Source organism: Pomacea canaliculata, linkage group LG6 (assembly GCF_003073045.1).
Source record: "Pomacea canaliculata isolate SZHN2017 linkage group LG6, ASM307304v1, whole genome shotgun sequence".
NCBI lineage: Eukaryota > Metazoa > Mollusca > Gastropoda > Architaenioglossa > Ampullariidae > Pomacea > Pomacea canaliculata.
The window spans coordinates 18,743,073-18,759,065 of NC_037595.1; the positions used below are offsets into that span (position 1 = coordinate 18,743,073).

General features: G+C 36.5%; 2 protein-coding genes and 3 non-coding genes across 5 annotated transcripts; 4 read left to right on the forward strand and 1 right to left on the reverse strand.

Moving 5' to 3' along the window:
• Positions 1-1,662: 1,662 nt before the first annotated feature.
• LOC112567272 (putative nuclease HARBI1) lies at positions 1,663-4,829 on the reverse strand. The gene is made up of 3 exons (XM_025243902.1): positions 3,751-4,829; positions 2,830-3,358; positions 1,663-2,502 (listed from the first exon to the last, which is right to left on the reverse strand). Exons 1-2 carry the CDS (start codon positions 4,276-4,278, stop codon positions 2,831-2,833), a joined length of 1,056 nt encoding a protein of 351 aa, XP_025099687.1. The 5' UTR covers positions 4,279-4,829; the 3' UTR covers positions 1,663-2,502; position 2,830.
• A 242-nt stretch (positions 4,830-5,071) lies between these two features.
• On the forward strand, positions 5,072-13,762 carry LOC112567246 (recQ-mediated genome instability protein 1-like). The gene is made up of 12 exons (XM_025243869.1): positions 5,072-5,158; positions 5,400-5,531; positions 6,035-6,181; positions 6,508-6,618; positions 7,960-8,079; positions 8,459-8,592; positions 9,436-9,676; positions 9,896-11,282; positions 11,800-11,903; positions 12,391-12,507; positions 12,613-12,708; positions 13,132-13,762. The coding sequence occupies exons 2-12, from the start codon at positions 5,421-5,423 to the stop codon at positions 13,252-13,254; spliced, it is 2,691 nt and encodes an 896-aa protein (XP_025099654.1). The 5' UTR covers positions 5,072-5,158; positions 5,400-5,420; the 3' UTR covers positions 13,255-13,762.
• A 757-nt stretch (positions 13,763-14,519) lies between these two features.
• Positions 14,520-14,592, forward strand: Trnav-uac. Its single transcript has one exon. It is a non-coding gene; the product is annotated as a tRNA-Val (tRNA).
• A 232-nt stretch (positions 14,593-14,824) lies between these two features.
• On the forward strand, positions 14,825-14,900 carry Trnak-uuu. Its single transcript has one exon. It is a non-coding gene; the product is annotated as a tRNA-Lys (tRNA).
• A 412-nt stretch (positions 14,901-15,312) lies between these two features.
• Positions 15,313-15,385, forward strand: Trnav-uac. Its single transcript has one exon. It is a non-coding gene; the product is annotated as a tRNA-Val (tRNA).
• Positions 15,386-15,993: the final 608 nt, after the last annotated feature.

The following is a 15,993-nucleotide window of genomic DNA, read 5'->3' on the forward strand; positions in this document are numbered from 1 at the left end:
AGCTGGCTGAACCAACAGCGTCAGGCTTGTGAGCGGCGGGTTCCCATCTTCATCGATCCGACAGCCATCGCCGACAGTCGACGATGGAATAATGACCATTTCGATGATAACTTGAATCGTGACGTAATCTGCTCGTCATTTTGATTTCGATCAGAAGATGATGATGATGATGATGATGATGATGATGATGATGATGATGACGACGACGACGACGACGACAACGACGACGACGGCTGTATACAGAATATCCCTTTACAGCAGGAATTATATATCAGCTTTACAACAAAAATGGGAAAGGAAATATATCTTTCAACTGACGCAAAAAAAAAAAAAAAAGAAAAAGGACACGAGGGCACACAATTTCCAAAGCATAGCAACACTCAATATACAGTTTCTATTATGAAGTATTCCTCGTATTTTTTAAAAGAAATTCTAGGGTCGTCTTATATCTTAAATCGCATATCTCAAATCTTGAATATGAGACGTAAAAGTACTGCTTATTTGCACGACAGTTAGCTCATTCGTTTGATTGATCGGTAGGACGGTCAATTAGTTCATGTTTTATTCAACACTAAGTGTAGATACTTTTTTATCTGTTGCTTTTATGGGCAAACACTCCATATACAGTTTCTATTATGAAGTGTTCGTCGTATTTTTTACAAGAAATTCTAGGGTCGTCTAAGAATATGTACAAGGTGGAACGGTATTAAATAGGTTACAGTCTACGAGTATGTCTATAAAGATGTTGACGCTCACAGATTCTTTGCTGTTACTACCCACTCCATCCCACCACCACAACCTGCAGCCCTTCAAATATTCCACCCCTTTTCCTTCCAAAACCGAAAACAATCTTTTTTTATAAAAAAAAAATCCCCCCAGAAACCTACTGTCACCTGGCAAGATCTTTTTGTGGGATTTTCAGAATATCAGAATCAGTAATACGGGGTACTGTACCCGTATTAGGTGGTCGCAATGGGTTCTTGCGGAAGGGTATACTGCCAACAGCACAGCACGAGTCATTAATCCCTAGCCATCACTTGCACGCGCAGCTCTACAAGGCGCGATGACGTCACCTGACGAGCTGCTATAATTGAAAGTAGAATTTTTAGAGAAACAGATCGTTTGTGGTCAGGGCACTTGGCAACATAAGGGTCAATCAGAAATGCTGGAGGATCTGATAAGACCATCTAGTTGCAAACCGGCAAGGGCGCACAGATGGAATGCTGCGCAGTTTTTTTTGTTCTCTCCCTTTTGCAGTGACACGTCTGATATGTTTCTCAGCCTAGTTTCAGGCGGTGTTCAAGCAACGGTTAAGCACTTTAATTGTCCTCAATATGACATCGACTGTCGTGGGTTCTTTCTCTACAGGCGGCACGTACTTGTCTGCCACGCTGTAATTTTTTCCAAGTGAGACCATAGGCATGTATACAGTGCAGAACAGTAGAAGTCTGTGGCTATAAGACATGTAAACACTTAAAAAAAAAGACTTTAGCACAGATGTGATGATGTGATTAAATGGGAAGACTACCATAAAAAGTAAATTCAAAAGTGATGGTTTTCATCTGATTGTACCTGCTAAACTCTCCACCCCAACTGTAAAAGTTTTAAATATGATTTTTCTTCTAAGTTACTTTAAATTTTGTTAAAAATAGATCCGTAAAGTTCACATAGAAATGTTTATTACGTTTCATTTAACTGAAGTTATATAAGTTCATTCACAAATCTATTTCGTAATAAAAAAATGTTACATTGAGTTCATCATTATCACTACTGCTACAGTATTAGGATTACTTTGGAGCAACAGGAAATAAATATTAAAGGCATATAAATTCACGACACTACATCTACATGATCTATGAGCTAAGAACAAAACTGGTTTATCAGTCTTATGCAAATATTAACATAAACAGCTTCGATTTTTTTGTTATAAATAGTAGTCAATGTTTTGTCAAAATTTTGTTACAGGCATAACAGATATTACATCCGCGGCTTATTCAACACCAAGAAGGGGCTATGCTGGACCACACAAAAACGACTGTCTTCCTGTGTCTTTTTCAGTTCCAGGTAAGTCACATTTGCTACTCTCATTTTATCAGACTTTCATATTCGAGAAATGCAGCAAACTCTCCGCTAATAGGAACCTGAGTGACCGAAGAATAATAAAATTAAAGAATACTTTAAAACAAATTTCTAGCGGAAAAGTAAATTGAAAAGTGATTTGACAATTGATCTGTATTAGAATTTCAGTATTAGGCTTTTTTAATTGTAACACAAGTAACAAAATTGTGCACTTTTCTGCACAGCTATCTTTTGTGTCCTCAAACATTGTCTTTTGTTGCATTTTTAGAGTTTACAGAACTACATTTCCCATCGCAACTGTCTTCTTTTCAGAGTCTCCAGAAGTATTGCAAGCAGTTGAGGTGCAACCACTGAATGATACTGATGAGGCACAGATCCCATCATGCCAGGCACCTGTGGAACCGCCATCACAGGAGAATGCACCTGCAAAAGACAAAGCAAAGCAGTATAGACCTAAAAAACAACAGCTGCTCCAGAAAGAGCTAAAGAAAAGGCAGCGAACAGGAACTGAAGAATCCCCTTTGATATCTGAATATTTGGAGTCCTGTATAACACTAAACAGAAATAACACTGAATTAGTAAAATTAAAAATATAATCAAATATAATAATAATATATAATAATCAAACAAAGGATGAAAATTGGTGACACCACAGATGCAAGTACACCTGCAAGTGCTGAATAAAAATTACTGTCAATTATTTTTATTTCATTTTATCTGTGTGGTGCAGAGGTGTATATGTGTGAGTACCTTAAAAGTACTTGTTGATCACTCTCTGCCTTTCGGCTTTTCCTGCAGCTACGCGTGCCTGTTCAGATGCATGTAGGTTGCCATTATCATCATCATCTTCGTCATCTGAAGAGTTACCATTATTGCCCTCGTCACCATCAGGCTCAGGGAGATTGAGCCGCCGAGCACGGTTGTGCAACATAAAACATACAGTTATCACATCACAGGCCTTTGCAGGTGATAATCGAAGCTTTCTAAGGCAGCTCCATCTCCTCTTGCATACTCCAATGGCACACTCGACAGTGGAACGTGTGGAGGTGTGACTATTATTGTACTGCTGCTCTGACCTAGTCAAGGGGTTTAGGATTGGTGTTAGCAGCCATGTTCTAAGCATGTAGCCAGAATCACCAAGGAGGTATCCTCTGACAGGCTGATTTACTTGTTCCATGGCATTAAAGATCCCAGATTCCCTTAGTACCCTGGAATCATGCACACTGCCAGGCCACTTTGCAACAACATCAATAAATATCATGTCCGCATCACAGATTACCTGCAAAATAACAAACAATATTTTGTTACAAATCTCAACCCTGAAACCTAGCTGATATGATACTTTTTTGATATGGGATCTAATGTTACCCGATGTAAATAAAAAATGCTACCATTAATTTTTTTTCATTTCTTTCATAATTTCTATATATGCTTAAGTCTTATTATGATGATGGTTGAACGGATATATGTGTCGGAAACCAAATAAAAAAATTTATGACTGGAATGTAAAATGCATTATAAAAGAATCCTGATAAAGTGGTGACTACAGAAATATTCTTAAAGTTGTTATCTGTTCGCACAGCAAAAAAAAAAAAAAAGAAAGAAAAAAATTATACTGACAACAACAAAAAGCCAATGAAATTTTAAGGGGAAAAAATTAATTGCACTCACTTGCACATTAATGGAATGTACATTCTTCCTATTTACATACTCATGCTCGTTGTTGGGTGGACTTTGGATTGGAATGTGAGTTCCATCCACACAGCCAAAGACGCCAGGGAATCGTGCTATTCCATAAAATTTTACTTTCTGCAGCTCTGCCTCGTCTTGATCCGGAAAACGAATCCCCTGTGGTACAAGACTTAGCAGAGCTTGTGTCACGGCACTGATAGTCCTTGATGCTGTTGGTTGGCTCACATTCAATAGTTCCCCACAAGCACTTTGGAAACTGCCTATGGCATAGAACCTCAGTGCTAAGCACACTTGTAGCACTGGAGGAAGTGCACCCACGCGGTTCGCATGTACAAGTTGCTTTTCAACAACATCTGTGAGGTCGAGAATGTGTTGTCGGCTAAATCTGAACTTGCACAATAGTTCCGCATCATCGTATTTATCAATAGGATTAATCCTATCGCGAAAAACTCTCTCTCTCCTCAAAATACGCCTCTGCCTTGCTCTGAACAAAATAATCGCCGCCATCTTCAATCGTCGGTTTCGAGATTTAAAGAGTTAACGACGGTTATAGGTCATCGGTTAGCGAAATATGGGCTCCTGAATACGCCGTGTTCGCGCTAACCGACGATTAGTCAAGTGACCGGTATCGACGTCCCTGAATACAAGTCCTCTAACTTTAAAAAAAAAATAAAATGCAGACGCTAACAATGCAAAGGTCATAAAGCAAGAATTAAGTTACAAACATCTGCAATTACATACAAGAAAATTATATTTTAATAAGGAGATGCGTATTAACTCAGATTTAAACGATCGACCCACTTGTGAAGGGATCGAATTTCACCTTTAAACTGCACTCTCAACTTCGTAGCTGCGCCATAGCTTAAAAAACAAAACAAACAAAACAACCGGTGATCAAACGTTTTTAGTGACCGATCGAAGTGCAGAGCGAATTTGGTTTCAGGTAGGAATGTGTAGGAAGCATTTGCTCATTCATTTTCATCAAATACCGCTTAAAATTGAATTAGGGTCCGTATTTAATTTATATCCCACATTCACCAACAATTAACTGACGCCGCATATTGTTTGAATATTTTTTTATCGTTACAAAAACATATAGTGACGTCCCCTTATAATCCAGGGAGCATAAGATTCATAACGTCATCGACAAGAGAGATGCACCTATAATAACTAAATAAATCTAAATAACTTAAAAATATGCTACAAATTATTTTGTTGTATACTATGCATCGTTGGTAATACTTTATAAATTATTGGAGGATTTAATTTTTAATTTAGCTCGCTAAGAAATGAATACTCCCTTGAAAGGCGCGCGATTTACAAGTCGCATCAAAACGATCAAATTCTGATAAATGCAGACAGTGGATTATCGCTTATCAGTCGGAAAGTATGCACCTGTTTACTTTATTACGCTGCCGGTTATCGATAAGATCCATTAACGTATGCTAAATAAACTTTAGATCATAGTTACTAATAATATTGCTTCAAATCATACATAAACAACCAATACGATCACTAATCTAGTTACTGCATTGAATGTATAGAACATCAGTCAAAATTTTACTTAAAAAGAGCTTCTTTCAATATTTTGTAGACTATTCTTTACTAATTCTTGAATTTGTTGGCAGTAAACCAGTCCATGAGGAAAGATGAGTACATTGCTGCAGTCAATACAGACGTGGTTGGGAACAACCTACGATGTAGTAGTTCCAGTTGACTGGCTTTCGGCATGCGTAGAGTGGATTCAACAGGAGAGTCAGGTTTGTACAAAATAATAATAATAATAATAAAATCATTTGTTAAGAGATGTTAATAATATTGATGCCCTTCCTGTATTATTCTTGTTAGATTAACTTGGACATGAAGAAGGGGTGTACTCCTAGCTTTCGTTGTTTTTCACTATAATAAATACGGAACAAACATTTTTTTCCCCAGATATGCCCATTGTAGAATTTAAGGCACTCCAAGTTACATTTTAGAAAAAGAAATTGAGGATTTCGAATAACATTACGGTTCATTAACATGCAACACATCAAGAATATACAAATTTTATACAAGTTTTAAAATGAGCTGCTTTTTGAAGTACATGATTTCTTTTAAAAAATGCATATTTTATTTGAAAATATTGCTTTAGTTTACAAAGCTTTTTAGGCATCAGAATAGTTCACTGTATTTGAAGAAATAAGTAAAGTACAGCTCTTTATTTTTCTCAGCTTGGAGCTCACCTTATGAAGAACTATTTAATTTTAAAAATTCTTACTAGGGTCAGCTAAAAACTGCACAGCAGATCCAGATGTTGGTTTTGGAACAATGGCTGGCAGCAGACCTTAGAGAACTTGAGGATGGGTCACTACCTCCGGATGTTGCAACTCAGACCATGGCATATCTCACAGGCACATTTTGTGTGCAGGTAAATTGTTGCTGTTTTTTTTTAGCATGTGCAGTGTTGGTTGCCAATACTTTGATTAACCCTGTATCATTCACTAATCACTCCACCTGTAAGAACTGAAAAACTGCATAGCGTTAGGGCAGCCTATGGAAAAAGTTAACTTTTGCAGCCTAATATGCCTAGAATATGCAAATTTTGTATATGTGCATATGTAATTACTAAATAACAACAACAAAACTTTTTATTGCAACCTTCTGAATTAGTCTTTTGACATTGACTTACTAATAGGATGCGAGATGAGAGGGCTGAACTGGGTGTCATGCTACTTCTGTTTGATTCTTTCACAGGTGAACAGCATGCTTGATATAGGCTTGCCTCTCTTTGGACAGCTCCAAAAGGTCAAGGGTACAGTCAATGCCAACAGTGAAATATCAGCAGACAAGCCACATCAGCCAGCTGTAGGTTTCTTTATTTTATTTTATTGGTTTTTTTTTTTTTAATACTTACACGAAGATTCAGCTGATGATTGTGCATTACAAGTGAGAGGGGTGGGAGGTGGTTGATTTGAGTGTTTGCCAATTAGACCACAAAACAAGCTGATTTGACTAAGTCTGTAGTTAATTCCACCAATGTCGATAGTCAGTTTGATCACAGTCCTGAGTCAATTCAACCACAACCTTAAGTTCTTTGATCGATTTGACCACATCATCTTCCATGTGATAATTTGGCCATGAAATAAATGAGTTTTTATCTAGTCTCCTTTCTCGTCATTGATTGACCTCTGCAGAATGATCTTGGGTTTTCATCATTGTGTGTGTGTGTGCTAGTTCATGCATATGTGTGTGTGTGATTTCAGAATAAAATTTTTGTAAAAACATATATGTAAGAGTTACCTCTATTTGCGTTTAGCTCAATGTCCAAGATTTTTAAGATATGAATGACACACTAGTAGCCTATGTTTTACACAGACACAGACTGACTTATGCTATGCTGTGTGGTTTTACAAGCCAAAGCTGCCCATTTTGTGGCCATGAGCAGCATGCTAATGGCTCTGCATTAGCTTAAATTAAAATAGATTAATAAGGAATGTATCTTTTCTTGCTCATATACATGTATTCATATGCCGCATTACTTTAAACACTACCCATTTTTTGTTTGATAACAATGACAGCTACCTATATATATATATATGCATATCATGAGTCTAAATTATATTGAAAAAAATGTTATGTTTACATACAACAACCAATAAATGTGTCATAACGCTGAATGGTAGTAACCTTTATACTTGGTGGTTAAATTGACTCATGGCTGTGGTCCAATCCTTTGTTGAATCAGTTAATGGTTGAATTTACTGGTGACCTAGAGGACAGTTAAGGCATGATAATGCAACACCTGTTTGGTGCAGTGAACTTCCTCAGTCGACTCAGCCGGTGGGAATGGGTACCTGGGGGTTGAAGGTTTGGCAGTAATGAAATAAAGATTGGCAGTCTCTAACACCTTAATCCCCAGCAACCAAAAGGTTAGGGTACTGCCTTTTACCTACATCAGATAGCGTTAAATCAATGGAATTACAAAGTACATAAAGGTATTGTCCAAAAATACATATTTTTCTTCTTAGGAAGTGGAAATTTTTACCTGAAGTTTCTTTTAACTGACAGTTACACTAACTAGACAGTGAAAAGCCCAAATACCAGTGTTTTGTGTTAAATTGACTTTGTAATTGGGAATCTCTCAAGGAAAAGGGCGTTTATATTTATTGCTACATTGTGTATATATATATATCTGTGTGTTTTTAGTGGGAACCAAAGCCTTCACGCATGATGCTTTTAAGTATGACAGATGGCCGAACAGAAGTGAAAGGGATGGAATACAAACCAATTTCTTCTTTAACCTCAGACCTCAAGCCTGGGTTCAAGGTGAGTGTGTGTGCAAGTGTTTCCTAATATGTGTATATATCTTATTGTGAATGTGTGGGTCTTGGAAAAAGATTTTAACTGCTAATGAAAATTTTATTTAAGTTTTAAGAAATGCAAATCAAGTAAAGGAATGCTGAGACTGCTTAAGGATGACATTCAGGTTTAATAAGCGCAGTTTATTTTAGAAAGTTGATCTTAAAAGTCTTAGCAAAACACTTTCTATCATCTGTAATAACGCAAATGTCTGGCTTTTTAATTGAGATGTTTCACCTTCATAAACCTAACAAATTCGATGGTTTTCACCTCTGTGACTTTCATTTATAATGTCAAGTATTTACATAAAAACGTATAACATTTAACAGTATTTATGTCTTCACAGATGGTAGTGTATGGTCCTGTGATGAGTCGACATGGAATATTGATGCTGACACCAGAAAATGTACGCGTTCTAGGTGGTGAAGTGGAAAACTTGACACTGACAAACATACCTTCTGCTGTTCTTCAAGAAGCCATGTAAGTTCTGTAAATAATAGTTGTAATAATAATAATAATTTTATTCAGTTTTAGGTAGGCTGTTTGCCCCATGTTAACATCACATACCGCTGGCTGCATGTATGTAAGCAGTAGATTGATGTACAAGATCAATGTTTCAATTGTGTTTGAGATTTCAACTTAGTTCATAGTTTATTCCTTGTTACTCCTTGAAGAGAATAGGGCCGTAACAACACTTCACCAGCGGATCCGGTTTTGGGCAGCACCCCTCAGTTGGCCCCATGTGGTTCTGACATCCTTTGCCTCGCTTTCTACTGTTATTTTCCAAGTCTGCTTTGCTCTCCCCTCTTTCCCTGAGGATTCCAGTCAAGAGCCTGCTTGGCAGTGGTGTTAGCTGGTTTGGTTTGCACAGGGTGTCTCCTATCCAGCTTCACAGCTTTTTGATGTCTTGGCTAGTGGCATTCTGATTGGTTCTTTTCCACAGGCTGCTGTTGGAGATCTTTATGTATGTGTGCATCTACAGCCATGGGTGGGCATGTGTATGTTTATATTCAAGTGCATGGACATGTGCATACATATATGAAAATGTGCATTACATTTTGATGATAAGATGTGTTGACAAGATGCTTTGACTGTTGTCTCTAAAATTATATGACCTTTTTCAAGAGACAGACTAAAGTTTAAAATATTGTTTTAACTGCCTAATTTGGTGTTTAGCGATGTCAATTATGTTTTTATTTTCATCTCTAATGATGCTGCTCATTTGGTTGTTGATGTTACATACCCTCTTTAAAAATTAAGGTGTTAGTATGGTGAAATTGCAACTGCAGATTTAAAAGAGTGCTTGTTTGTCTACTTTTTTAGGGATAGAAATGCACAGGATAATGGAAAACATGAGAAAAAAGAGTTTTCCGGTCGGTTTATTAGCCGTGCAGAGAAAAAGATGCACCCTTCTGTGAAGATGGGTTTTCTTGACAATCAACAACAGACATCAACTAGGCAAGGAGGACAAGAGGATAAAAGAACTTGGAACAGGGCAAAAAAAATTGAGACACCTTCTTTTGTTAAAAAAGAACCTATCCACAGAGAAATCATGAAAGATGAGGTAGGTGACTTTCAAGCTTTAAGAGAAAATAGATTTGCATCTATGTTTAAGACATATGAAGACATTTAGATTGCCAAGAGCAGGAAATATTACTAATATTTTTAAAAAAAGAAACGAACAGTTCAAAATCAGCTTTAGAACAAATTTCCCAAATTTTAAAGCAAAAAACAAAGAAGTGTTTTTCATCAAACGTCTTAAATTGAGTCTTTCTTTTCGCAGTGGAATGATGCCTTGGATGATAAGGACATATGGGATGACATAGAAGACCTTGCAGTTGATGAGATGGAGTTGAATTCCCAGTCAGCCAGAACTGTGACCAATAACCTTCCTATTCAGACTTCCTCAAGTTTTCAGAAAAAAGGCTTGCAACTTTCAACGAAACCAATTTGTGATTCAACACCAGGCTTGTCATTTGTGTCAAATATCTCAAACACATTGAACCAGAAATCCTCAAATGTACATATGTCTGACATAAAACGTTTTGGGAAACAACTATCTAAAGATGTACCAAAATATTCAGGCAATAAAAAGGATTCAATTTCTTCACAGATTAGTGCATGGGTTGATGATTTCGAAGATGAATTTGATGGAGGGAGCATAGAGAAACAAAAGGAAAGTGTGCCACAGTTTGAAGTTACTCCAAGGACTTCATGTGCAAAGAAGGAGTCAATTTCAGCACAGATTAGTTCATGGATTGAAGACTTTGATGATGATTTTGATGTGGGTGAGGATTCAGAAGTATTTTGTAGGCAGATTTCATGCACAGGAACGGCAGGAAAATCAAATGAAATGATTCTGAGCACTAAAGGTCCTAGACACATTTTCAGAGAGATACCTGCATGCACTGGTGATGGTCACAATTTTGAAAAAAATCAGAGGAATAATACAATGAGAAATGGCTGTGGTGTTTCACCCACAAATACTAAAATTCAGCAGCAAAAGTCTTCAACAAATGATCTAGAACTAACTTTTGCAGAAGAAACTAAAGGAAAACTATTATCACAACCTGGTGTTAGAAATGAAGTGGAAAGCAGTTTGTGGAAAACAGCTGATAGGTCATCCCAGGCTGAAAGGCGAAAACTGACAAGAACACAAGTTTTAACACAGTCTCAAGAAACATGCCTCACAGAGAAACCTCCAGCTAGCAAACAGTCAAAACTCACAAGCATGCTGACTATAGTTCCCAAGGGAAGGAATTCTCGAGAAGATAATCTGCTTAAGCAAAAATCTACTGATCTTGTTCCAGTATCTGTTGCCATTATTCCTTGTGATGTAAATGATTCTTTGTTGATGAACAATCCAAGTAATTCAAGTGAAGAGAAGTACAACAGTAAAAACAATTCTAGTGATGATAAAACTGTGTTTAAAATGAGTTCCTTGCCCATGAATAAACAAGCCTCTGGCTACAAAGAGGAAGAAAACAGCATTGTCAGAGCTCCAGTAACACTTGGAGATGGACACACCGATCAGATATCAATTTCTGCATCAGGAATATATAATTCTGAGAAGAAGTGTCAAGACACAATCTTTGACTGTAACACGAAGTCAGAAGTTTTTAGCAAAACTGTAGTACCCAAGGCAGCAATTCAACCATTTGATACAGATGGTAAATATTATCATTTTGATTTTGCTGAAATGTTATTAGTAATATTTTTTATAGAGATTCTTTTCTTTTTAAAAATATCATTGCTGGATTATCGGCAGTGAGACATTTATAGTATAGTTAGTCCTTTCTTTATGCAAATTTGACTTTACATAAAGAGTTCTGAAAAAAAAATTCATGTTTCAACAAAGTTCTGAAAATTTCGTATACACAGCACGTGCTTTCATTTCATAATTATTTGATCAACATAGTACAATATTAAATATATCTCCATTTAAGTACATTATATTATGTGTTAAGATATTTGTGTATGTTTTTGTTATACAGGCTATTTGAAGTGGGTGGTTATTTGTATGATGTAATAATCACTTTATTTAGAGATCTGTTGTTAGCATTAAATAACAAATTTTGAACCTACAAGGTCAAGATACATAAAATAGTGCAAAATATGTATACAATCCATCATTAGATAAGGGTAAGTGACTTCATTTTCTAATGGCAACATGCTTTATTTCTTTAGACATAAAGATTGTTGAGTGGAGCAGTACACCCTGCCAAACCCTGATTGAGGTGAAAGACTGGTTAGACAAAAACCCCAAAGAGACCACACTATTTACTGTAAAGGTACATACTACATTAACCCATCTTGTTTTTAATCAGTAAAACATTGGCAATAAAGATCTAATGTAAATTTTATAAATACAAAACAATAATATATATTTTTTTAATAGCATGCATACCTTCAAGAATCCAGCTGCTCAAAAGGACATGCAATATTGCTTGTGTGTGTCTTCTGAATGGTTTTATATGCGAGATTTCATTTGTGTGTGTGTGTGCATTCATGCATGTGTGTGTTTTGCTATGATACACTATTTGCATTATCTTGTAACTTGCACTTATTCTGTGCTTCTTTTGTTTTTCGCAACTGAACACACTTCTCCAGCTATAGTTACCCATTGGGATTAATAAAGCTGGTCATTTGTCATTTAACTGCCCTTATTTTGTTAACATCAGTTTAGATTTGAACTCTGCCTTTATTAATGATTAATTGTTTAATTACCCTAAAAGAGAGATGAATGTTTTTCTTAAGTGGTCTTATTTACTGCATTAGGGTCACATCGCCACACTGACCAGTAACCGATTATGCAGTGGTGAAGGAAAGGCTTGGAGCCTGACTTGCCGTATCACAGATGGGGCTTCTACACTAGAGGTCGCTCTTGCAGACCATGTATGTTTTCATTCTATTTATTCATCATCTTTCTACCACATTTCCTGTAACACATAGCCCCATGATCATTATCTCTTAATGCCCTCTACTACTGCTGTCTACCAGGTGCTGAGAAATCTTATTGGATTTTCTGCCAAAGAAAGCCTTAGCCTGCGACAAATGGTCAAGAAAGACCCCCAAGTAAAGAAGAAGCTTGCTCAGGTACACTAAACTTTACTTTGATGTCGTTCAGTCGAAAACGTTTGTTTATGTTTTGTTGATTGGCTTTACTGAAGCAATACACAGAGCTTGATAGAGATGATATTTGCAGAAGGTAGCATTTTTTGTGGAGAATGGATGAAAGGAATGCTTGGGCACCAGAATGTTTTAATCCTTTTTCAGTGTATGCCATAAACAGCTCACCAATGCAGAGTCTGACGTTAAGGATGTGTATGTGTGGAAACGTCTCTATACTGACATATGCCACATAAATCTCATGTGTGCATGTATGTACAGGAATGAATCTTGTAATTGTTATACCCCTATTTTGTACATTTTGGTGTTGGTAACAAACATGAAATTAACAAGTGTCCGCAATATCTTTTGTAGAAAAATGTTCATTTAGTCTTTTGATACCTTTTACAGGGACTACAGGCATGCCAGACAGCACTGATAAACTTCTATGGACTTATGGATATTCAGATAAGTGACAATAGTGACAAGCTCACCATTACCAAAATGAGACAGCTTGCCAATATGCAGAGATGATTGTACCTTCTGAGACACTTTGACCTGCTGTCAGGTCTGTTATGCAAACCTCTTTCGTTGAACGAGTGACAATGAGTTCATTTGGTTGCATGAGCACACATCATCATCATCATGTGTCTTATCCTTTGTGCCTTATGGGCAGCAGACAATTTTACCACCATGTCCTACCATCTCTATAGTTTTTGTCATTTTTTGTGATGAGCTGAATAATAATAAGCCATACCCATCTGGGATTCTATTTGTTTTACATTGTGCTTGTATTTGATATATGGGTAAGATTAGCAAAATGTCCTTATAATTCCCCTTACTCAATCTTTGTTTCATTTGTTATCACAAGGTGCAGCAGTAAAGGAGTATCCTAGTGGAAAGGTCATTTAAAAGTGCATGCTATAAGTGAGGAATGACAAACTTATAATTTAAATTCTGGTTTATACAAATTGTTAAGTTCCATCTCTTAAATGAATTTATATTTTGTATTTTTTATCAATAAATTCATTTTTGATAAATTATGTCGACTATTTAATCCGTTGTGTTATTTTTATGAGACATGTGATATGAAACAGAATGTTTACATGAGATGTTGATTGTATATATAATCCCTTTTAATCTAAGTCAGTTTTTGAAAGTACTGTAGCGGGAACGCTTGTTTATGGCAGCGTGTACTGCTGACAGTGCTTGTTCCCTCCACCAATCACCATGCACCCATTTTTACCTCATACTTGGTAGTGCTAGCGGCACAGCACGAGACGGACCACAACAGTGGGTGACGTAGCACCCAAACTGTCCAGTATCAATAGCAAAAAATCAGTGTTTGCACCTGTTTGTCGACGTGGAGTCTCGCTCAACGTCGAGTCTTGCTACAGCGGCAGGTCCTGCTTGGAAAAGCAGTAAAACTTTGGTTCTGAGTACGATAGAAATACCATTCTGCCGCAAGGTGTCTTGGTCCCGTAAGACCCCTCTAAGTACAACTTTAGTTCTGTCCACCCCGAGTACGAGAGAAGTACCATTCTGCCGCAAGCAACTATACTTTATCGTGACTAAAGTTTAGGCAATGGACCATAAAGCTTAGCTAAACTTTAAACTGGCACAGACGAAATAAACATAAATTACACGGATGAACACCAAACTTTCATACAAACATTCATAATCAGTTTTTACATTGTTCAAGTCTTTCAAGAGAAACCGACGAAGAAATTAACGCACGCATTGATCGCCCTTGCTCCATATTTCTATCATATACCTAATCACACAAGCTTTCAGCAGCTGGTTCTGTGGTGTAGTGGTTATCACGTCTGCTTTACACGCAGAAGGTCGCGAGTTCGAACCTCGCCAGAACCTAGCTAATATTTTTTGTTATTAGTTTATTTTGGTTTTGAACACCAGTCTAGCACTTGTAACAACTACAACAATAAGAAAGATTTAAAAAAAAATCACTTCTGACATTGTGCACCACAGATTTATATTTTTAGAGCTCGATTTACTGAACATCTGTGGAATTTAACTTTTTTTTTTTTTGTAAAAAAAATATTTCTTTCAAACCTAGAGTTTATGTGTCTGTGGTTAGTACCACGGTTCTGTGGTGTAGCGGTTATCACGTCTGCTTTTTTACACGCAGAAGGTCGCGAGTTCAAACCTCGCCAGAGCCTCAGTATCATTTTGTTGTTTAATCGTTTGTTGTATTGTCTCTTTATCTATTCTCCCCACCTTCCATAATATCACTATAAAATATCGCTTTAATTCTTTTTATCTTCTTCAACCATTTAGCATTTAAACTAATAATTTTTGCTTCCTTTAGACGTAGCCAGTTTCACATTGTTCTTCGTAAACTTTCCAGTCGATGTTTTCTTAAAACTCGTAGCTCGAGCGAAATGGCTCTGCATCACAGCTATAGGTATGACATCAATAATAACTAGATGCGGTTACTGTTTGTAAAAATTAAATTGATATCAAAAGAAGACAGTAAAATAAATTGTAGAATATAAAATTAAAAACTCATAAGGTTTTGACGTGTTAGCGAGGTATGGTATATATAGTTAAAATTGCTCTTGTCGAGTAACTGGTTCTGTGGTGTAGTGGTTATCACGTCTGCTTTACACGCAGAAGGTCGCGAGTTCGAACCTCGCCAGAACCTCATTTTTCTTTTCCTAGAATTTGATGTGCTTTTGTTTTACAATTGAATGTTCGATCATTATTGCTCGATTTAAGTACACAATGTGTTAGCTGCATCTCTTTACGTACTTTCTAAAGTTCTCAATGTTTATTTTCCAGCGGAACTTTTCTTCTAGTGGAATCACGATCAGTGTATATAAACATTGCTCTTTATCATCACATTAATTTTAAATAATCTTTCAGATGTTGAAATCGTCATTTGTCTCTTGACTGATTCTACTGTGGTCGTCCGGGGGCACTGGTTAGCGGCAGCATAGGTGAATAACAAAATGGCAGGATATTATAAGAAACAAAAAGGAAGAAATCATGCAAGGAAAAAAAAAATTTTTGCGAAAGTTAACGAATTTTTTTCCAGAGGATTTTATTTAATTCCAACAAAACTATATTTATTTGTTTTCTTCGTCTTATTTATTTTGTCTAATTTGAAAAGGCAGGTCATCAGCAAGAACTAATTGTCAACTTGTAAAAAAGATTAATTTGGTTTTTGAAGGAGACTATATAATTATTCATTCTTAAGAATAGTTCATTTCCTTCTCATATAAAAGAGGATTGAAATGATAAATGTTAAGA